Source organism: Scomber japonicus, chromosome 16 (genome assembly GCF_027409825.1).
Source record: "Scomber japonicus isolate fScoJap1 chromosome 16, fScoJap1.pri, whole genome shotgun sequence".
Lineage (NCBI taxonomy): Eukaryota > Metazoa > Chordata > Actinopteri > Scombriformes > Scombridae > Scomber > Scomber japonicus.
Window position 1 is genome coordinate 12,755,803 of NC_070593.1, and position 24,232 is coordinate 12,780,034.

Genomic DNA, 24,232 nt, shown 5'->3' on the forward strand with positions numbered 1-24,232 from the left:
ATTGTGACTCTAGTCTCTCAGCAGTGGTGCTCTCTGCTCTGGGATGATAAGTAAGAGTTTGTTCTTCTTTCCTCATTTACCCTTTTTTGTAGTCCTCTATAACAGTACTTCCCAAACTCCCTGCAACCCCTCGTGACATGTTGCTTTGTCGTCCAGTTAATTTGCTTAATTGTGTAAGTGTTAGAAAATAGTGAAAAATATCTATTGAAGTATCCCACAATCCAAGGTTTCATCTTCAAATGTCAGAACCCAAAACATTCAGTTTATCATCATGTTCGACAGAGAAAAACAGAAAATCCTATTTGAGGAGCTGAAACCATGATATTTTTTCACTTTTGCTTAAAAATGACTAAAATGATTATTCAGTTATCAAAATAGCTGCTGATTAATCTTCTGTCGACGGACTAACCTTGCAGCTCTAGAAAGAGTTTTTTTTTTTTTTTTACAATTTACAATTTTGTGTGTTCATCCTATCATGCCCCATCATCTCACAACCCCTCTGGTTAATCCAACAACCCATTGTGAACCACTGCTCTACAGAGTGTTCCTTCATTCCTTCCTTCCCCATCCATTCCATGTCTCTTATATGTCACGGAAACTAATTGCATGCTGTTTAATGGGGCTATTAGCATGATATACATTTTTTTCTGCAAAGGAAAAGAAAAAAATCTATTTTCTTTGTATGACTGTAGCTGTCTTTCTAATAGCACTCTGTATAATACACACCCTTGGGTTTGCAGCCTAGCTGTTTGTATAAATGTAGGCAGCCCTGCTGCACTGTTGCTGCTAGAGAGATAGCCTTTGTTGATAGACATCTTAACTGGGATGTCAATGACTGTAGTGTAAAGTCATACACTACTTAATAACATGACTGTTTTGAACAAGGGATAATGCCATATAGTGCTAGTGAGTGTAGCACTATATAATTGAAAGACATTTGAAGAGACTTGAATGGCTGCCTTACTGCTCACAGATGAGCTTCCCCACTGTGATGAAGTACAAAAACTGAGATGAGCAGAGTAAAATGCCCCGGCTTTGATGGTTTCAGGAGAGAATGACTGTGGAACCCCCATGAAGAATCATTCATTTACAAGCAGTTTTCATTTTTCTCTCTGGCTGTCATTATCTTGTATAATATTTGATTTATAACTTTTGATTTGTTTTGCACATGATTTTTTAAATTGATACTGTTGCATTTGATGTACTTACATATTGATAAATGTCTCATCTCACTTTCTCTAAGTCCACTTCTGCAATCCTATTTATATGACTTGGTTGCTTAGCTGTTTCAAGCAAGACCATTCCTTTTTGATGCTGCTCTACTGCCCCCACTTGTTCAATCTGTAGACTTAAGTTTTCTGCATTTTGCAGCAATATCATCCATACTCTGTGTGTGTGTGTGTGTGTGTGTGTGTGTGTGTTTGTTTGTGTGTGTCTTCCGTCATCGCATCTGTACCCCGGCCGTAGCTATGAATTACATTGATATCCCTGGTCATCTTTCTAACGAGCCTCCAACCAAGCCCATTACAACTCTTGTTAATGGGATAAATGAAGTTGCAGAGTGCTCTGTCATTGTCTGAATACAAACACTACATCCACTGGTGGCCTTCCAGCACCTGTTTAATAAACCCTCCCTAACAGCAATGTCTCCTTAATGGCTCACTTCTGAAAGAGTCAAATTTCTACCCTGTAATTTCGTATTCTATTATTCATTGTGCTTGCTATTGCATTTGATTGAAGACTAATGGGTGATCAATTACATCTATTTGTTTTTTCTGAAGTTGACCAGCATTTGCTCTTAGGGTAATGTACATTTTCTCACTGTATTGTCCCGCAACCCCCACCCCAATTTCTTTTACAGCTTGCCATGAAGCACAAGTGTTAAACCACTGCCAAAACCAACTGGGCTAGGGGTGGCCAATCACCAGTCGCTGTACAGGAGAAGGATTCCAGATTTTATTCTTTTTAAAAAATTTTAATATGAGTACTATTTGTTAACAAAGTTAACAATCTAATGTTTATGGTTATTGTATTCCAGTGCATCTTGTTATTATTGATGGGGACACAGCTAGCAGAAGGGAGGAGGAGAGGTAAACATAGTTAGAATGTTTCACGTTTCTGTTTGCCAAAACAGTTACAAACCACAGCCATGACTGTCTTTTATAACTACCGTGACTCTAAACCCTTCCCCTTTTCACTCAGACTCTAATGTGAGTGTACACATGCTGACAAGTTATCAGCTAACACGCCAAGACAAGGGATAACATGTTTCTCAGATTATTGTTTACTGTTATTTATGAGCACTGCAGTGATTATGCAGTATGATTAATGAGTGACAGGCCTTCAGTGCACCACAAACACATACCTAAAGAGAGCCTAGATGTTCCTGTTTGAAGCTTAGCTTGTACCCACATAAATAATTTGGCATCATATTTGGGGGAGTGGGATGTCAGACAAAATAAATACTTACATCTGTGCCTCCAACGCAGAGAAAACATCTACTCTACCCCTAAACATTAATAAATCCACATACATTCATTTTCAGTTTATTAAATAACTTCTCTCTTTTGATTGTTTGGACTTTTCACTCTTTAGGTTTGTTATGTCCATCATTTCAAAATGTATCAAAACAGTATTAATCAAAAGTGTTTCTCCTTTGCTAGACTTGTCTACCATTCAAAACAACCAAATCTACATGGAATAGGTTGCTAACAATTTTGTAAGTGTACTTGAAGAATTTTGAGAATAAGCTTGTTTTTTAATTTATGGTGAAGGGGGGCATTTCAGTAAACCAGCTTCTGCATTGTAAACAGCAAAACCTGTAATTCTTCTAGTACTATTATCAATGTCTGTAGAGCTAAATAGTCCCATGAACATGGGATGTTTTGAAATGATTACTTATTCCTGGCTGTATTTCAACTCCGATCACTCAGTAGTTATACCTTGTGCTTTTAGTATAATTTAGGTTGGTCATTATAATGACCTGTATTCTGGTAGGTAATGGGCAAAATATCTCAAATAGGAGCAACAGTGTAGTACTTCATTTTTTGCCAGTGGCCTCTCGCTGACTGTGACTTTGGCTTCCTCACTGGCAAGACCTCATCCTCACAGTGGAGTTATCTGATTTTATTTTATTTTATTTTTTTGGTATTTTGACTTTTATAATTTTACAATGCACTGACAATTGCAGAGCACTGTTGAGTTCTTAATGAAACGTTCCAGTTGCCTAAATCTTAATGTGCTTTTATTCCTCTCTCTAACACTTTGGATGTTTATCGTTTTAATAAAAAAGTATATACGATATATAAAAATGAATTTATATTATTGTGTCATTTTTATAACCAATGGTTTAATGGTTTCATCAAAGAATGGTATCAGAAGTTGTACATTTATTTTGTTGGCTGTTCTTTATAATTTTTCTTGTATTTGTGTGTTTCACTCGTGGGTGTTCCCTACTCATAAACAGTAAGCTGCAAAAAGCTTACAAGTCTCAAGGTTTGTTATGTCATTCTTTCTATCTGATGATCTCAGTCAGTGCCTCAGCAATGCTTATACACTGATTGCAGTTCTCTTTAATGCTAACATGTAAAATAAAGTGAAATCCACAATCAAAATAAAGTGGTTCCTTATTAGTGCCTTTTGAACATGTCACCTCAGTCTGTAAATCAGTGTTAATATTTTCTTGCTTTATGTAGCAACCCATGGTAACACTGCCTAAGAGGATCAGACCATGAAGAGAAAGTGTTTTGGTTATGACTGAATAAATAACTTTAATCACTTTTTCACATTATCAATATGTTGAAGTAAGTTCATTTTTGGTTAAATATTGCACATTTAAATATGACTAGGTAACTACACTGCCTGGACAAAAAAAAAGTCGACACCAAAAAAAAAAAAAGAAGGTCACACAGTCTAATATTTCGTTGGACCGCCTTTAGCTTTGATTACGGCACGCATTCGATGTGGCATTGTTTCGATAAGCTTCTGCAATGTCACAAGATTTGTTTCCGCCCAGTGTTGCATTAATTTTTCACCAAGATCTTATATTGATAATGAGAGTCGAACCACTGCGCAAAGCCTTCTCCAGCACATCCCAAAGATTCTCAATGGGGTGAAGGTCTGGACTCTGTGGTGGCCAATCCATGTGTGAAAATGAAGTTGCTCCCTGAACCACTGTTTAACAATTTAAGCCTGATGAATCCTGGAATTGTCATCTTGAAATATGCCCGTGCATGCCTGTATTAAACATAGCCCTGAGTTCTACTGTTTTTCTACGATTTTATTCACCAAACTTAAATGATTGGTGAAATCAAATCGTAGAAGAACAACAGTAGAACTCAGGGCTATGTTTAATAGTGAAAGTAAGAGCATTTCCACGCGCACAATGCGAAGGGAACTCAAGGGATTGGGACTGATCAACTGTGTAGCCTTAAGAAACCCACTAATCAGTGAGGCTAATCAGACAAAAGGCTTCAATTTTCTTGGGAGCATAAAATTGGACTCTGGAGCAATGGAAGAAGGTCATGTGGTTTGATTAGTCCAGATTTACCCTGTTCCAGAGTGATGGGCTCATCAGGGTAAGAAGAAAGGCAGATGAAGTGAATGCACCCATCATGCCTAGTGCCTACTGTACAAGCCTGTGGGGGCAGTGCTATGATCTGGGGTTGCTGCAGTTGGTCAGGTCTAGGTTCAGCAACATTAGGTGCTCAAGGAATGAGGTCAGCTGACTACCTGAATATACTGACCAGGTTATTCCATCAATGGATTTTTTTTCTCCCCTGATGGCACGGGCATATTCCAAGATGACAATGCCATGATTCATCGGGCTCAAATTGTGAAAGAGTGGTTCGGGGAGCATGACAAATCATTTTCACATGTGGATTGTCCAGTCTCCCATCATCAATACAAGATCTTGATGAAAAATGAATGCAACACTGGACGGAAATAAATCTTGTGACATTGCAGAAGCTTATCGAAACAATGCCACATGCATGCCGTAATCAAAGCTAAAAGCAGTCCAACTTTTTTTTGGACAGGCAGTGTAGTTAATTGCTTAAATAGTTTAATTCTATCTGCATGCTCACATTTGTTTCACCAGGTTTGAATTCAGTTATACCTTGTGTGAGTATTTGGATTATTGTACTATAGAAGAAAAGAAGTCTTGACAGGCAGGTGCAATGGAGTTTTTATATTTCAGTTTTGTCAACTTCCCATCAAGGACTGTGTATATCACTTAAATAGTAATAAACATACTTTGAAGCCAAGTAGTTCTTCCAACTTTTTCCCCCTATACTGGTGATGTTCCTTCTATAAATAATGTAAATAACAGGATTTATAATTTCCGTTTAACTTTGACTGGCTCTGCTTATTGTACTGACTAAAAGATGTAGACCAATAATATACAGTAATTTTACTGCAGTCAAATTTAGGGTGTGTACAACGACTGCAGACTGCTCTATTTCACCTGCAGAGGGCAGTGCTAGCAAAAGGGAAGACAGCAGCTAGATATGACAGAAAGTTTTGTTTGATGATGTGTGTGTGTGTATGTGTGTGTGTTCAGTGTTCAGTATGCACATGTGATCCTCTGTCCAGACAACAGTGAAGACTGCCCTCATGTGGTTTACTTTAAAGACACAATATGTAGTAGACATATAAACCAGAGACTCACCATTAAAAAAAATAAAAAATCTAACTGATTGTAACCAGTGTCACTCCTAAATTGATGGACAGATATCTAAATACAAGGAGTTTTATTAGGTAACAGCAAAATCTAAAACTGGCCTTTGAATTGTGATCTATGAAGAAATATTTAAAACTCCTTCAGAATACTGCAGAATAAGGTCATAGCAAAAGTCCTTTGTGACCAAATGTGCTGTTTCATGACCCATGTACCAAAATGATCCTGAGTCCTTTCAAATACTGTCAGTGGTGCAATGAGTGTTATATCTTGCTGACTATGTCAAGTTGGGTTTTGTCTCAGAAACACTGTAGTATTTGTCTGTAAAATACTTAAAAGGTTTTTTAATTGTTTGATTGTACACTTCAGAACGTTAGAGGACTCTTAAGAGTCATATAAAACAAGAATGGTCTATATACCCTTTATTGCCTAGTATAGCTCAAGCTCCAAAATGCCAACAATTTTCATAATGCAACTCAATAGCAAACACCCTCCATATATGGTAAATGGCTATGTCTTTCAAACTCCATGTTTCCAGTTTGTAACAAAGGCTTTCTATTAAAACATAAAACAACTTTAACAGCTAAAGTTTGGGAATTGTTTTCATGGCTGTTCATATTTTCAAAGTCAATGAGACGGTGGAAAAAGTCAGTTTGGAATATTTTAAGCTCCAAGACAAATTAAGTTCATGTTTAAATAACTTGCAGCTATTTCCCTTTAAAAAACATCTTTTTTTAAATTAAATTGATAACTATATACATATCCAAAGAATTCTACCCATTGATGCTGGCCAAAAGTGATGTACATGCACCCAAACAGTATTATACATTTTTGTAACAAATATTCCAGTCTCCATGTACGTATCAGAAGACCTTAACTGTGAATTCACTCATTGTTAGGAAAGGACAGAATAAAGTGGTGAGCCTGATCGTTGATAAAGGCCTACATACTGAAGGTACAACACAGTCAAGTAAATCAAAACATCTATGTTATCTTCCCCTCCCTGCCTCCTCTTAATGGTATTTTAATGTTCTAATTAATGATGGCGACCAGTCTGACAGGCAGAAGGGCAGTAAGCGCGGAAGCAGTGCTGAAATACATGATCTATAGCTTTTAGTGCTGGAGAGGGGGAAGCAAGTACCTCATAAAAGCCCCTGTGCAGGACTCTGCTACCATTACTCACTCTGCCAAGTCTTGTGAATCATTCCTCACTCCTTTGTATAGCCCAACTCTAATCGTTCAGCTCTCATCACTCTTTCCCTCCCAGCTCTTGCAACACTAAGGTCCTGGGCAATACATAGTGTCTGCTCCTGTCCTCATACCCTACATGCACATCCTGGCTTATTTCTTGACATCTGGAAATTATTATTTGTCTGTAAGACTGTAACCTGGTTCACTGTACTAGAATCAGCACCTTTAACATTTCACATGTGAACTAGGCAGAGTTAAACCACCTCTGCACACCACAGGAGGGTGCGCTAGGCTTGTAGAAAGACTCTGTCAGCTGTAGGTTTATTGCCCAGTATTGTATTGATTAGAAGAACTGATTATTAGTGTGTAATTTTGGTTTAATGTATACATTGATCGCAGGTTGAAGGCTTGAATTAAGGGCTGATTGAGGGCAGTTCAATACCAGTAATTGCTGCTGTGAATGTCTTGACAGGGGCTTAAGTTAGGGACAGAGGAAGTGGGCAGCTAAGCATGAGCATTTTCCCAACCTGCAGATGGAGAACAACACACACCAGTAGGAGTCTTGATACATTACTAATACGTTTTGATTTAATAAAAAGATTTTTTTAGTATAGATGTTAATCAGATTTTAAAATTTCTGTCTTTGTCATAAAAAATGCCAGTGTTCTCAGTGATGAATTTCTTTTTATGAGATAGAAATGTTACCATTCACTTAACTATGGGCACAGAAGTATCAATAAAATGTTCAGTGAAAGTGTAAAATGTAAAGTGAAAGTATTCATTATACAGGAAAATGGTCATTGTCACTGTTTTAATATATACCATACAGTCAGACTATTTTATCTGATAATTTAATTTATAAGCATTACATTAATGTTGAAGCCAGTTGAAGTGGAGCTAATTTGATCTATATTATAAACTGGTTGGTATGATCAATATAATTACATTTATTTTAGAAATGCTGCATCTTTATTTACAATCTTAATCTGCACAGTAACAATTTACTACAGCTGGTAAATAAATGTAAACTTTACAATATCTCTGTTGCAAAGGTAATACATTGGAAGTATAAAGTAAAGAAAATTGTAAAGTAAAGTGCAGGTACCTCAAAACATCATGCAAAGGGAACACTAAAAAGCTACTTTAGTCGCTGGAGAATTTGTCTGCAGGTGTCACCTTGACAAGAGCGTTGACATACCTGTTTGCCAGGGACTGTGGTGTGACCTCCGGAGAGGCTCAGTGGCTGCCTAGTGAACTAACTGGCTGGCCAACCGCTCCGGGCAACTCCTTTTTAATCTGTCATCCTTCACAAAGCTCCACAGGAGTAATTACATGCTACACCCAGAGGTGAGAAAGCTGAATGAAATGGAACTGCACCTCTATTTCTCATTATCGCATACAAATCTCCGGAATGATTCTTAAGTAGTTCTATTAGTCAGGATGGGATTTTACCCCAATGTCCAAGTCTAATAACTGCAGCAAGATTTTGCGTCTGTACCCAAGGTTTTCTGGAAAGTGGGATTCGGAGCAATGTTTCTAGACATAACTTTTACAAATTATTTCCGCCACATGAAAGTCCTAAATCCGATACAGCAGTTAAGTACAGTACAGATACAGTAGTAAGTGTAACTTTATTTGAGGCTACAGTTGATTTAACAGGGAATTCCACATTAAAAAAGATTTAGTCATACCCCAATAACTAACTAATAAATAAGAACTGAGCAAATTGACCATTCCAGGGTGATGATTTGCTGTTGAGAGAGTGAAATTAAAATTAAACTGCGTGTTCACATAGCCTTAGCATTGCATTAATCTGACTTTGAAAGACAGGTGTCCAAGATTGTATATTGGAAGGTTTAAGATACATAAAATGTGAGTCCTCTGAGCATTTTCCTCCACAACTGACTTCCACAGTGCTGTGCTTAATTGCTAGTTGTGTCACTGCATCAAACACTTGCTGCTGCTACTGTTCATATAACGTTTCATAAGCAAGTTTACCTGCCAACAGTCTGCCATCAGCCAGTCCCTGCTGGTGCTGCCAATATTCCATGACTCAGTTTGTTAACCAGTCAAACCCAGAAGTGTCATATATTTTTTAGAATATTATCAGTTCAGGCTAACACAAGAATCATGAATCAGATCTTGGTTCAGTTGAGGTTGTGTGTTTGTGCTTGCCAATGTCAACATGTGAATGTTATTTGTATGCTGGCACATGCAGCTTATCTCCTGTACATTTGCTTGTGGTTGATGACATGGCATCTATTGGCAACTCCAGCTGTTATGCTGATGCCATTTCTCTACATTATGTGAAGTGTTTGCATGGGTATTAATAGTGTAGTGGCTGTCCTTACTCTGCTTAAGCTGTTGTTTGGCATGTGCATTGTGGTGCTAATATTATGTTTTTATGCTATTTATTTGTATAAGTTTGCTGATTCACAATCTGCTTTATTACTGGTGCTAACATTTCCCTTTGCTGCTGCTGCAACTATATATGAGATGCTTTCTGCCAGTAGTGACTTTGGTGCCATCACTCTTCAATTTCTGCTTTGCTGAGCTTCATGTATGCTTGCAGGTTAGCAAAACTGCTAAAACAGACAGGGTTAAATAGCAGCATGGCCAAGACCACTGCCTAACCTTAAGCAGTACTTTGAGTGAGCTGAGCTATGTGTAATCACATGGCACTAACAGGGAAAAGGTACATCTCACAAGACAGGCACTGAATCCGTACATGTGATGCAGCTTCCTGAAGTGGATGAGAAGGGAGGAGTCCGTACCTTCCATACCATTAGCACTGCAGTCTAAGCCCTGCTTCCCAAAAGCATCTTAAGGCTAAGATGATCTTACCCCACAGACTTAAAATGAGACAAAGGTCACATTATCTGTAAGATGTTTCTGGGAAACAAAGTCCAGGCCTGCAAGGGAATATCTAGTGTGTGCTTGTGTGTGTGAATCAAGTATGTTTACAGGAAGAATCTGAAATTTACGTCAGGAGGGGAGGGGGGCTGATGAAGCTTGGGAAGTCACCTCAGCCCCCTACCTACAGTGACTTGGCAGATGTGTAGTGATGCAATGTGCAGAACAGCTGCTTGCTCTAAATTGGGCCTTCCATCCTACCCATTCTCCCCTCCACCTTTGAGTTCCCGTGGAGTGCAATGTCAGCCATGCTGCAATCATTATTCATTATCCTGAAATGTATATCTACCTCACAAACTTTTCTCCCACACTTAAACTTTTCTAGTATTTTCTATAGTGGGTTAGCAAGAGACACCCAATCTAGTTTGTTGTAAATAGGTAAACGATCTGCAGTGACCCACTTCCTTGTGGACATTTTATACCATTTATATTCACAATACATTGTGCGCAGAATTATTGTTGTTATACAAAATACAAAACATTAGGGATGCTTACTGTTTCTTTAAATTTGACAGAGGATTACTGCAGCAACGGTAAGGCAGGTATTTATTAGAGCTTGATGTCTCTTGATGCATTTACCACCTTCAAGCCTTGAGACATACATTATAGAAAAGAAAATGTTTTTGTATGTAAGCGCCTTTGTGTGTCTGCATGAGTCTCATGGTATGATGTGGCATCATCATTGATCCAGCATCTCACTCCTCTAGTGTAGCCTATCAATGGATGGCCAGCTGTTACAATATTGACTTGACTGAAGAAACAGATTGGCTACAAACAAGCAGTGACATGCAATCTTTCCTTCTTCTGGGAGCACTCAAAGGCTGCTGTAGGTTTATACAGTCTATGCGTTCACACCGCAGCTAAAAGTGACCTGAATCCGATTTGTTCGCTCAAATGTGACCCATATCTGATTTGTTTCTGATAATGTGAACAGCACAAGTCGCACTGAATCTGACATTTCCAAATCCAATTCAGGCTACTTTCAAATGTGGTATTGAATCGGATACGTATCGGATTTTTTTGAATGCGACCACAATCTGGACAGTCAGGAAGCATTTAATGCGGCTTTGACGTTATTCTGGAGCAACACACAGCTAATGCTTCACATAAAGACATCATTAAAGTATTCATTTTCTTTCTCCTCTTCCTCCTTTTTAACATCACCCGCTGTTTGTAACATTAGACCATAAATGAGACTACTAGTAACTTCACCAGCTGTTGCTTTTGACATGTTCGCTAAACGGTGTTTACCCGTTATGTGCATGACGTCATTAATGATCAACTGAGCATGCGGGTCACTTCAGGAGGCCACATTTAAAAGTGTGAATCAGTCAGCCCCTTTCGAAGAGGTACAGTGTAACAAGCAGGGTGTTTCTCTAGTTTAGTGCAGAAACATACAGCTGTTTCTCACACTGCTGGTGTGGGCGGATCCTTCTCTCTGGTTGCTGGCTCCTCCATTCACCTGTGTCACATTCCAACACACACAGGCCTCGTAATCTATGTTGAAAGGATGATAGTAAATGTAACCATTCCTCTTGTCCATATTGGCCATACAGTCATAACTTGACTTAGATTTTGATAAATGACACATTTGTTTTAGAAGTGGAAGTGGTTTTTAAGTTAAGCTAAATGCCTGAATGATGATGCAACCAAGTAATCAGATTCACATGTACATCATGCACCTCAAATTCATGTCACTCCCTTTGATTGATTACAGGCCATTAATCATCCTTACCTGTCAGTTTCAGCATGTCTCTCTTCACATTGATCTCTGAGGATGGTATAGGCTGATTAAAATTCTGACCCCCATGGTTTGTGTTTTAAAAGGAGATGGCTTCACCACAGATAGTGTAAATGAATGTGAGTTCTAGACACTGTGTGTTTTGATAGTCTATATTATATTCTGAAAGGATGTTTATTTATTTTCACTGTATTTAGTGCCTTTAGTATGTTTTGTGAAGAATAGTATGTTTTAACTGTAAAAATCGAAGGAGGCTGATCCTGTAGATTTCTCAACACATAGACTCTGAGCAAGCAGTTGCTTTGTTCTCAAACCACCTTAGTAATCGGTCTTAAAGCATTAGATATGGTGGTCTATGTTCTAATATATCTGTTGAAACGGGTGTACCATAGGGCTCTGTATTAGGTCCACTTTGATTCTCTATTTATATAAATAATCACAGTCAAAATAATGAGATGCAGATTTCCTAGGATGTATGTGTTTTATTTTACCTGGTTACGCAACTGACTCCTTGAAATTTCTGGGAAAGGGAGTTCCCCTAAACTTGTTTTATTTTCTTTTTAAATTGGTCTCCTTTTGTCTGTCACTATGCATTTTTATAAATGCTGCTGCCTTTCGTGGCCAGAGATTCTTAATCTCAATGGGACCCTCCTGGTTGAATAAAGGTTTAAAAAAACCTCCCCTCCAAATGAGCAGGACATCAGTATGCAGACAACACCCTACAATTTTGCAGTGCAGGCTGTGTGAAGCCTCTAAATCATGGTGGAATATGCAGGGAGAGAATTCATACAAAATCTGTCACTTCCTGTTTATCTATGATACATCACCACAGCCTTGTTAATATTCTTCAGATTCCACAAGAGGATCAGGGGGGTAGAAGGGCGAGTTATTGTAAGACTAGTTTTTTGCTGTGTCTGGGCCAGAGGTAACCGCAGTGTGAAGCTATGAAGCAGCAGGAATTTGTATCTGTCTCTCTATTGACTTGGGAGATTTATCTTCTGGGCAAAGAGGCGGTGCCAAAAACCGTGTGTATCAGCAAAGTAACGACAGCCGCGGCACTGACACCAGGGGGCAGCAATTAACATGAATTAATCATATTGATTTAGGCTTCATCTCCCCTGCTTAGAGCTCTGTCTTTCACTGCTGCACATTCTCACACAACAAGACAGACAGACACACACACACACACACACACACACACACACACACACACACACACACACACACACACCCCTAACCTGTTATTCAAACATAATACAAGTTCTGTCCAGGTTAATGATCTGGTAATGGCTTCATCATGTCTTAGAGCAAATAGAGAGGGTACCATGTCTGTGTCACGCTGGAGGAGGACTAAACAAGTCAAATCATATCAAAAGGAGAAAGGCAATCAACTGCCAAAACAAAACTAAAGTATCAAAATCCACACATGTGAAACTATACGGTTTTAAGAATGTCTAAGAATATCTTTTAAGAATGAAATAATCACTTCTTAGCTTTGGGGTTTTGACCCAAGAGATGATAAGTAATTTGTTTCTGTCCTTTTCATGCCCTAATGTCTCCTCTGTAGACATGCTCTGAGGTTCAGCCTGTATGCCCATACTCAACCACTGAGGGGCACTGCAGCTCTAGTCCTGTTGAGCAGAAGAACCCAGCTGAACCTTTAGCAGCCATGACAGTGTCAGCTGCTCACTTCAGTGCCAGCCCCTAAAAGTTACCCAGGGTACCTAAATCTGCTGATCTGTCTTCTCCTTCTGCTCCTCTCACTACCGCAATACGACTTTTCCACCCAACTCCCAAAGAAACTTATTTATATCTTACTCTTCCGGCTATCCTCCTTTCCTTGTTCCCCCTCTCTACTGTGCTGTGCTCCCTCTCTTGCTTTATCTTTCTATTTTCTTAGAGGCATCAGGTCCAATCCAGCTGTAGTCAATCTAATCCCTCTAATTCAGTAAATCTAATTTTCTGGATATGGTCACACTGCTGATCTCCACTACTGGTCGTCTACAATCTCTCCCTCTCTGCACTCCGATTTTCTGCCCAAATCCCCTGGAGCCTGAACTTTTCCTCCACATTACAAGTAACTGATTGGCGCAAATTTTATTTTGGGAGAGTTTGTAAAGTATGACGTAACATATGTGTTTTTAAAGGGAACATTTCAAAATTCCCCCAGTGTTTTCTATTGAACCACAGAGAAAGTACATATTCTCATTGAGGTTGTATTACGTATGAATCAGTATAATTGGCATCAAGCACTGGATTATTCATCTAGTGCTCTGTTGATCTTTGCTGATAATTTGTAGTAAAATCAACATTTTGCCAGTTATCTGTCTTTGTAAGGGACAGTTTATGGCAATCCTCTGTAGTATATTTAATTCTCAGAAATCAGATTGAACTGTTCTCAAGGATGCAGTAGTATTGACTGTATTATGTTTTAGCTTGAAAACTCAACATTGACTTACACAGCTGGACCCTCAATGCAGTAGTTCCATATAGTTTAAGCAATCCATTGGTTTCTAGCAGGACTCATCTCTCATTCAGTATTCATTAAAAGCTGCCAGTGTACAGTACATGCGTGTTTGAGGGATTACCAAGGTCTATTAGCAGATAAGAGGGACTTTCTCGGTGGGAATCGCTAGAGATAGGGTATGTAGGTTAAACATTATGTGTCCCAACACTCGCTTTTTAATCACTTTCACAGATAAGCCCAGTGTTATTTGCGTCTTGCAGTCTGTTTCAATACTTGCTCACAGCATCAGAAACACCACTTGTTTCATCATGCTTTTCTGCTGTCAATCCACATTTTGTTTTCCTCTTTCACTAATTTTTCCTTCATCTATCTGTGGCTCCTGGCTGTAGTAAATCTCTGCAGTGTTTGGCAAAAGAATGAAAGCTTTTTATCTGCATGAAAAATTATCTTCTTTACGTGTCCTTCTTTTAACCTATTATCATGTAAAAGTACAGAGGAGATAGAATCCAGTCAGCTCAGGGGGGCAGGAATGGTGTCAGTCTCAGAGGGAGGATTAGGGCCAGGCTGACCAGACATTCACAGGAACTGCTGGGGGGAAAGTGGGCTGAACAGGACACACCCATGTGTCACATCTCACCATCAGGTTGGGTTTGCCCTGTCTGACAGTTGAAGGGAAAAAACACCTAATATTCTTATATATGTCTCTCTGTTTTTTCCCCTCTTCGGTCACTTCATATTTCTCCTACCTTTCTTTGGACTGCTTTTTTTTTAAATCCTACCTCTGTCTGTCCATTTCCATTGCCACTAGTGGCCCACTTGTGGATTTAAAGGTCAACAGTCTGACAATTTCAGGTCCATCTTATTTAATTCCCTTGCAATGGGTGTCAGGAAAATTAGTCACCTGCAGCAGCTCAGCTCTCAGAAATACAGTAAGTTACTGCCTGCTGTCTGCTGCACTGATAGACCACAGGAATGTAATTTGTGCAAGTCTGCATCCTGAATGTCATGAATAGTAAGAGGGGGGTGTCCAGGCTGTATCTAATGAAAAGGAGAGTTAATGAGTAAGTTGTGTCCTTGAATTGTTGGGCTGATTGGAGTTGAGCAACATGTTAGTGCGACCTTTAGGTAGCCTCTACTTTTAATTTTGCACTAATGAGTCAGAGACATATAAGGCCTGTCAAAAACCCTTAAATTAGGTTTGCTTATTTATCCATTTTCTTTTTGTTGACACTTTGTTGTCTTGTTGCAATGCTTCCTTGCTTCTCTCTTTTTTTTCCAGCTCTGGCGTTGTCCTCAGCTGCCTTTTCTTCTTCGATCTATCTTCTTTTCCCCGGTGAAATATGGATGTGTTCAGGATGACTGCAATGCAGCTGAAACAACAGCAATGGTCTACTCCCTGACAAAGGGAGGGTGGCCTGTCATCCAGTGCTAGATTAAATAGCTTGCTTTCAGGATCTGGATTGGACTGGGTCAGCTGAGTAGGTGGGTCTGCCTGGCCAATAGATCCTCAAAGACAAGGAGAGAGAAACACAATGCTCCTGTCTCAGCATGAGAACACTCCTACAGAGAGACAGATAAAACAAGAGATGAAAAGAAACAGACAGATAGAGACTAAGCAATAAAAAATGAACAAAAAAGCTAAAAAAAAAAAATTGCAAAGAGAATTATTCATGATATTCATTTATTACATTTTCACACACAGCAATCTTCTCACATCATCAACCTGCTATCATTGGACATGTTTGCAGTATTTTAAGCCAACATACAGTACACTGACCTGAGTGCCTCTCAGTGTCGATGCAGCCTCCTGTGGTTTGTGTAAGCAAGCTAGACAGGTGTTTTCCATTCTGCATTATCCTTTTGTTCAGTATCGCTCTCACACCTCAGCTAGGCCCCATGCCAGCACAGCAGGTGAATTTGTGTCATCCAGTGCCCACCATGCGTCAGTGAGGTAAATATAACATTGACTTTGGGGCTTTACAGTTAATTTAAATGCCACAGAGAGCATTCTGTCTTCTATATCTGGAATTACATACACTACAGAGGGTGGAAGGAGGGAGTGGGAATGACAGGACAGCAAACCATGTGTGAACATATGTGGTATAGTGTGACTTGTCTTCACATATTTAAGGGGTGCAACCAAAATGTTTGTAGACAGAACAGAACAAAAAACCTACAAGCTGCAGTCAGTGACTCCAAATGCCATTGTATTAATTATTTTCATCATCAATTTATATTTATTTAAATAAATAATAATGTGTTATTTCCTTGATTAATTTGTTAGTAACTCTTGGGAGAAAGTAGAGAATAAATTATAATTGATTCCTCAAAAAATCCCCAAACCCAAGATCACTTCTTCAAATTGTTTGTTTCATTCAACTGACAAATCTTCACATTGGGCAAGCTGGTGCCAGAAAAACCTTCAGCACATTTCTTGAAAAAAGACTTTCAAGCAAATATTTACGTACTTGCCGATTGATTTTCTGTGATTAACAAATCAACTATTTGAATAGTTGTTTCAACTTTACATGTCTGTGAACTGTACACCTCATTTTGCTGCTCTGTGATTATATTAATCTAAAATATACCAAAAAGGAAAGGTATTTGTGTTTTGCTGTTTAGTTTGGATTTCTCTCTGAGGGTCACTTACTTCAACCAGTAAAGTGTCCATATTGACACCTAAAGTAAATTTAGGGCACATAAAATTAATTTACACTTGATATATTAGGTGGTGGGATGGGACACTTCACTTATAGCACTATTTTATGATTTAGGCTGATAATGAGCTTGCTGTAGATGTGGTCTAACATAAAAATCTTCCATAATGCAACCCTCAGTGTCCCTGAGCTCAGGCATTTAGATTGGCTCATTTTTGCTGAATTCAATTGCGCCCCAACTCTGTGATCAGTGCTGTCTGTCAGTGTCCTGCTGCCTATCAGCTTGGGATGACAGACAATTAGTGGCAGTAGAAATGGCTTTTGAAGCAGACCCATTCCCCCTGAATCCCCTTGTCACTGCTCATTGCCATAAGACAGTGACTGCAGAAGCACTGCAGGTAGGATAGCAGGGCAGTTACAGCATGCATTCATATTTCAACAGCCACTTGGGCTGAGACAGACTTTCATAGGAGCGCACACGCTCATGCACATGTCCACACACACAAATACCATAGGGCTCAGACAACAAGTCCTGCTACATCAAACACATATATTTTCACTCTAGAGTCATTTCTGTGTGCTATAATGAATCCCAACTTTATTCACCACAGTTGTTTTTTTTACCCACTTGACAAATTAAAAGAAATTGAATGTCACATTCGGAGTCTAGATGTGCTCTGCCACAGCATGCCTAAAAAGCTACTCACTTATTCAGTGCACAGAAGCAATTAGGAGAAAATGAATTCTCTGTATTAATGTGCATGAGTTAATGTCTATTGCTCTGGCTGTGGAGCTGATTATTTTTGAGTGCTTGAACCCTTACTGCTAGACAAAAAATGAGTTCCCGGCTTCACATATCTTAAGAAAAATCATCTGTTTTGCTCTATTATCAGTGAACAGAGATGCTAATGAGCTGTTGGGTGTCTTTGGTAAACCTGGCACTGGTAAAAGTCTTCTACAGTAAAGAAAAAAACTCCACATTGACATCTGTAGTTGACGTAACTGGTTCAACCTTTGACTTTCATTAATAATGACCCTTGTGTTACTGGAAATGAGTGTGAGTAAAATTTACAATGAAAAGATGTGACTCATGCTACTGCGTATCCATGTGCCTGCTATTACTCATCAGTTTAGTACTACTTTGTAGTCAGGTCCAGGGTGGTGGATGTGGAGTTCAGTAGAATGAGTTGTACATACGCCTGCTCTGTTAATCATCAGTTAAAGGAATAATCCTATGTCACTGAAGGTTTATGTATGTGTCACACGTTTCCTTGTACCCCCCCCACCTTTAAGTTATATTTTTAACTTAAAGGTGATACAGAGTAACTTATAAGGTAGACTGTATGACTAATGTATTTACAGTCCTAGTTAGTCCTTTATTGAAGTTTGAATTATGTATGGCATATTTGGTATACATATATTTATGATTTTGAACAGGATTTACAAATATGCAGTTCATCAAGGAAAGGAAATGATCTTGTGTCTGCACCACAATTAATTATTTTTTTGTCTTTTTCTCTGGAAATATTTCTAGAAAAATTGTGATTATTACAGTTATGCTTAGTAAATCAAAAGAAGGTGGAACACTGTTTTTTAATTTCATTTTTATGTATTTTTAAGTTTAGTAACCTTGGATTAAGAAACAAATCTGAAGACCAGTTGTAAGTAAGTAAGTCTAATTCTAGGGAGAGGTAACGTACGAGTGGATTGGTGTGTGAGTTTCTGTACTGTTCTGTACTGTGTGCCTGCTGTCCAAGTGCCTAGTTGTGACTCAGAGGAACCTGAGAAACATGGCTAAACACTTAAAGCTAAAAGAGAACTTGCAGCCAACTATGTGTCTGTGTGTGTAAATGTGCACTGTATGATGAGCCTTAATGAGGACAGCTCTCCCAGGTGCAGCTGCTTATTATACAAGGACATTGAAGCACATTGCTTCATCATATAGAAAGTAGGGTTTCTTTATTAATCAATTTTAAAGCAGACAACTTGAAAATCTCACTTCATATACTACATTTTAATTCACTAATGTACTACAGTAAATTTAAAATAAGTATGAGTGATCTAGTCATTGGTGTAAATGTGTTTTGTATTTTAGCTATAATCAGTGTGTGCATGTATCTATTTTTATAAATGTATGGGATGTGGACAGGCTCTAGTTAAGGTTATAGCGAATGCTTCTTGCTGAGAAAAATACATACAGTACAAGGAACTGTTTGAATTAAAGTAGATGGAAAACCAGTGGATACAAAGCTCTGTAGAGGAAACCAGCCTCATGCATAAGATGTAGGGGTCGTAGATTTAAAGCTGACCTTTGCACCTTGACCTTTTGCTTCTCTGAGTCGGCAGAGTTGGATAATGTGAACTCAGCATCCCATGGCTGAGTGTAGAGGGAGCTGAAGGGGCAGAAGATATAGGAGCTGGAGAAAGAGGAGTCAAGACTCTTAAGTGAAGCTCCAGAGGTTGGAGGGTCAAAGTGAGGCAGTGGGCCTTTGAGACCTGCCTTGATCTCCTGGTCAATGCTCTCACACCACCCCACTTTGTGATGTAATGTACGTGTGTTTCTCTAATCAGCAGTTTTTCTCATGTTTGCATTTTCACAAAGCACTGGGGTATGGCTTTAGTAAAAGGGATTGACTGGGAAAACAATATAGATTATTGTAAAACAAACAATGTAGCTCACCTGGCATAGTCAGGACATCGTATCACATTAATATCATTGACCATATGACTCTTTAACCAAATGAATCCTTTAGGTTTGTTCAGTGATTGCATACACATATTTACACTTTAGATTACACAATTTATTATAGACTAATTGAAGAAAATGAGGTTGAACTTCCAAAATTGGACAAAAAATATACACCCTTATCAAATGTTATGCCGTATGCATTAATAAGCCAAAGTTATTGTAAAAAATTGCAAATTAAAAAGCCAAAAATGTTCCTAGTGAAGCTTAAGGGTTAAACATCATTCATATCAAGCTTTCAAATTGCATGTTCTTGCTGAAATATTATTCAAATCAGGACACATTTCCTTCTGGTCTTGGCAGGCTCTATTAACCATTCTTAAGTCTATTTGACATCTTGTATATTGAGCCAGGAGTTATCGTAAAGAAACAGAAACATAGATGTGAAAACCTTACAATGTAGATCATTTTCAGAACGGCACCATATTCTTTGATAGTTAAATGCACTGGTGCATGTCAATGGAATCACAGACGCTATTTTCATTTAGTATTAGTATGTCATTCAATCTGACAAATGCAGCATGTTCAAGTTTGTATTTTGAAAAGGCTTTGTAGTAAGGTACATTAAGTGATTTATGACCTCTATCAGCAGCCAGTAGGAAACAGTGCAATTCACTTTCATTTACACCTCGCTCATCTACACCCACAGCACTGTCACACCGCCTGTTTCATTGAGCTGTGGGGGCCCCCAACAAAAAAACATTAAGTGTGGTGATTAGTTCAGAGATACACTAGGTAATTAAGTGATTAACAGGAAATATAATTAAATTCATTAATAAAAAACACCACTTTGACCATATTATAATTTTTTGGCTTTTTAGTTAAAGATTCCTTTAATATGGACCGCCAAAGTGCTCAATATTAAAGAAATAAAAAATACATCATGGCAGAATTAATCATATGAATAAAGTATTTAAAACATATAATTAAACCAACAAATTGTGAAATAATAGATCTATTTAAAAAAGTTACTGTAATATTAATAAATATTGATTAACTGCCATTCCTCCTCACCTTTCAGCCAATCACATGTATCTAGCTGTGGTGGCTCGGGGGACATGATTGGATGAAAAGTAAGGGAGTGGGAACTGAGCTCTACATTGAGTCCCAATGAATAGTGTCATTATTAAATAAAAGGTGTAATTAGTTGTTTTTTTTTTAAAGGGGGAGTTTTTGTAGGTGAGATTTCACACAGCACTAGTCGCTCATCCATCAGTCATCTCTGAGTTGTTGAAAACGTGAAGGTGTAAGAATGAGTGTGCACCAGATAACATATAATACTACAGCCCATTTCAACACAAAGGCATAAAAAAGCTGTTGTAGTTACATTATGTTGTCCTTTTCTTCTATATAGCAATACAAATACTTTTCTTTTTCTTTAAGCTTTGTGTGACACTCTGGTTCTTTCCACAAAAGCATTTTAGCTAAACAATTATATTCTTTTATAGTTTTTCTCAACACAGTAAACACACTATTCATGTTTGCACAGCACTGCAGTTCCCAAGTCATTGACATGTCTCTGTTGGTCTGTTTATCTGTATGTCTTCCCTCAATGAACCTGTCAATCTTCAGTAATGGTGGGCTCAGCCTTGACCCTGACCTGGACCAAACATCATGTCAAAGCTGTCTGCCATTTTAAAAGACAGCACACATTGCTTCCAGTCCAGCTTCAATCTCTCTCTTCTTCATGGACTCAGCTGTTTTAGATAAAGGAATAGTGTTCAAGTCTCTTAAACTTCCTACATTTATTCATATTTCTCCACTTGTCTACTCATCATCCTTCCTCTCCACCTGTTTTCTTGTCCATTCTAATATATGAACAATATGTTAGCATTAAATGATGGTATACGTTGGATTGTCAAATATTCAGTTTAGCATTTATTACATGCACATTGTGTAGACTACAACTTTAAGCTGCCAGTAGCTCAAATATTTAGGATGTCTGTTTGCAGGATTAGTCATGACCTGAGGTGAATATAAACAACAGACCTCAGCTTGTAACTTGAATTTTATAGTGCTGCCCACAGTCACCCTTCACCATTTCTTCCTTCCTCCATTGCTTTCCTGACAAAGTGTCAGTCTCTTCTGTGTCTCTATTAGCCTTAGTCCTCCATCACTGCCCCTCCCTCTCTCCATTTGTTCATCCCTCCCCCTTACCTCAACCCCCTGGAGTGGAGCGATACTGCTGATGCATCACCACCCAAGATAATTTGTTTAAATGACAGATTAGGAGGGTAACTCGATTTGTGTCCGATACAGTATGTAGTGTCTGTTACCAATCTAATAAAGCCAACCTCTCCGCCCCCTTTGCCTCTTCTTCTCAAACCCTCCCCTCGTCCACACACCCTACCCCTTAGCTTGTATCTGCCGCAGTAAGCTCCTATATGAGGAATAAACAGTTGGAGCAGTGGAGGCTTGTCTCCTGGGCTGTAACACGATCGCAGGCAGGGGCCACCAAGGTCTCAACATTAATTGAATTGCGAGGCCTGGAAGCTGCGAGGTTTGGCGAGGTGCTCATTGACTCATTGATCGACGCAGAGGGGCTTCAGAAATATGCCTTGCAGTCGCGGCCAATCAATCAAACAATTAAGCCTAGTCTCTGTAGCTGGCTGTGCTCCATTTAAGTCTAACCTTCCAGCTCCCGGTGCTGCACATTGCAAATTAATTGCTTCTCGCCACAGAATAGGCCCACCGGCTCCCCTTGTCTCCTTAGGTCCCCCTTTGGACCTGGGGAAAAGGAAACTGTGAGTTTGGATTTTGCACAATTCCCATCTCTATAAAACTTCTGTTTAAACCATGACAGTACAAACTCCCTGCTCTGCGGTGTGTGTATGTATGTAAAAGAGATGTTAAGACAACAGAAATCCTCAGTGCCACCTACCTTCTGTTCTTTTAAAATACAAGCACCTTTTTATCTGATTTTAGAGGCACCAGAAATGGTTATGCCTGCTCTTGTGTAACTATCTAGGAAACCATCAGAGTTAGTGGATTGGAACAGAGTATGTTTCTGGTTGTTTAATGAGAGGGATACACCCAAGGAAGAAGAGGGAAGGGCGTGGGGTTTCATCACGGTGGCCTTTCCTGTAGCATGCCCCTCCTCCCTCCATCTCCTCCACCTTATGAAGATAGTCTTACAGGGCAGTAAAACCTTGTCCTACAACAGCGGCAAAAGGATTAATTCTTGTTCATGGCTTTGTGACTAGAATCTACAGCAATTCTCCTCTAGCCATATGGCATTATCAATTTTGTTCACTATGGCAGAGCCTGTCATCTTAAGACTGCGCCTCCCTGGCATGCTGCCCTAGGTAGCATCTGTCAGAGGGGACTAGTGGGGGTTTAATGTCTGTGTCTTGCTTACACTCTCCCTCTTTCCTTCTTCCTCCCTCCCTCTTATCTTTCCCTCTCCCACATTTCCCCCTCATATCCTCTACTTTCCATTCACCACAGTCATTTTGAGGTACACCGTGTAGAGGAGTTTAGGAGAGATTTTGAGTGTGACTGATACCTCTTGGGTGTCTGCCGAGAGCCCAGCTTCACCGCTGCCCTTCTATAGCAGAGATTGCCATGGATACGGGCATGATATGATAAATCAAAGGTGTCTCTTTTTTAGGAATGTGTCCTTAATCTTTCCAAACGGCCACCTGTCCTGATTTGTGACCTTGAGGATATGTGTCTGATGCTGGAAGGGCGGTACGATGTTACAGACACACACAGATGCACGCACCACATATGCTCTAACACTCACACGTGCACACACACTCACATACATTCAGGCATATGACAAGTAGTGCATTTGTTGCATGGATGTCCTTGGGCTGTGAACACACACACACACACACACACACACACACACACACACACACACACACACACATAAACACAGAGTCAGAGAAGGATGTCACCAAATAAAGATTGAAGGTGTTAGGGAGTAATTCTGTCATCAAGAAAGAATCTGATGTAAACTGCCAGAGACAGACAGTCAGGCTCCTGGATGCAGCTGGTCAGTCTGCACTGGCTGATGATCACATAACATTTAATATGTTTTGTGAGTAGCTGCAGCGCTTATCTAAAGCATTGCGTAATGAGTACATAATGAGCTTAAATTCCTAATTCAACCAAGATGACAGAGGTAACAGCTACTGTACTCCTATATTTTTTTGGATAATATGACCTGTAGTGTTTTAAGCTACAGGTTGGCCTGTAATCCCCCCCTCCAGGAATGTACAGGATGCCCATAAAGTCTCTTTACAATTTAACAAATTTATTACAAAAGCAAATGTATAGTCTGTGGAGATTGAATCATTTAATACACCTCTATATGGGCACCATTAGTTGCGCGAAGCACATCAAGACGGTACTCGATTTCTTGCCATGTTCGCTGTGGCATTGCCTCATCAATGGTGGCAATAGCATCAGTGATCTTTTGCTTCAGGTCGTTGATGCCCCGTATCTTTGTTTGTTCGATACACAATACACAAATGCAATGTGATTAAAAACTTTGATAACCACTGAGTACATAGAACAAATCTGATTAACATCAATTGCTTTTGTAATGAATTTGTTTAATTGTAAAGAGACTTTGTGGACACCTGGTATGTCTATTAATCATTTGTTATTATTTATTTTTTTATTCCACTTGAATATATACACAAGCTAATGGTTTAGAGAGCTCATGACTGTTCATGTAAAAGCATGATAGATGTCTTGTTTGCTCTTAGGATGGCAACTGGTATGTGTAGATCTACACGTGTTTATGTGTAACGCTTAATTTTTTTTACATGTTCATTTGATAATTTTGCTCCTTTATAGGACAGAAATATGTGTGTGGGTGGGTACATGT

General features: G+C 39.0%; 1 protein-coding gene across 5 annotated transcripts in view; it reads left to right on the top strand.

Moving 5' to 3' along the window:
* stxbp6 (syntaxin binding protein 6 (amisyn)) overlaps window positions 1-24,232 on the top strand; it is a 190,686-nt gene that overhangs the window by 59,443 nt on the left and 107,011 nt on the right. For 4 of the 5 annotated variants that reach the window (XM_053336031.1, XM_053336033.1, XM_053336030.1 and 1 more), the window contains one exon: window positions 1,862-3,494. The exons of the other annotated variant lie outside the window; for it this stretch is intronic. In XM_053336031.1, the coding sequence (XP_053192006.1) occupies window positions 1,862-1,885 (24 nt within the window). In that variant the 3' untranslated portion in view covers window positions 1,886-3,494. Of the gene's footprint in view, window positions 1-1,861; window positions 3,495-24,232 lie in introns of those variants that run through there. 5 annotated transcript variants of the gene reach the window in all.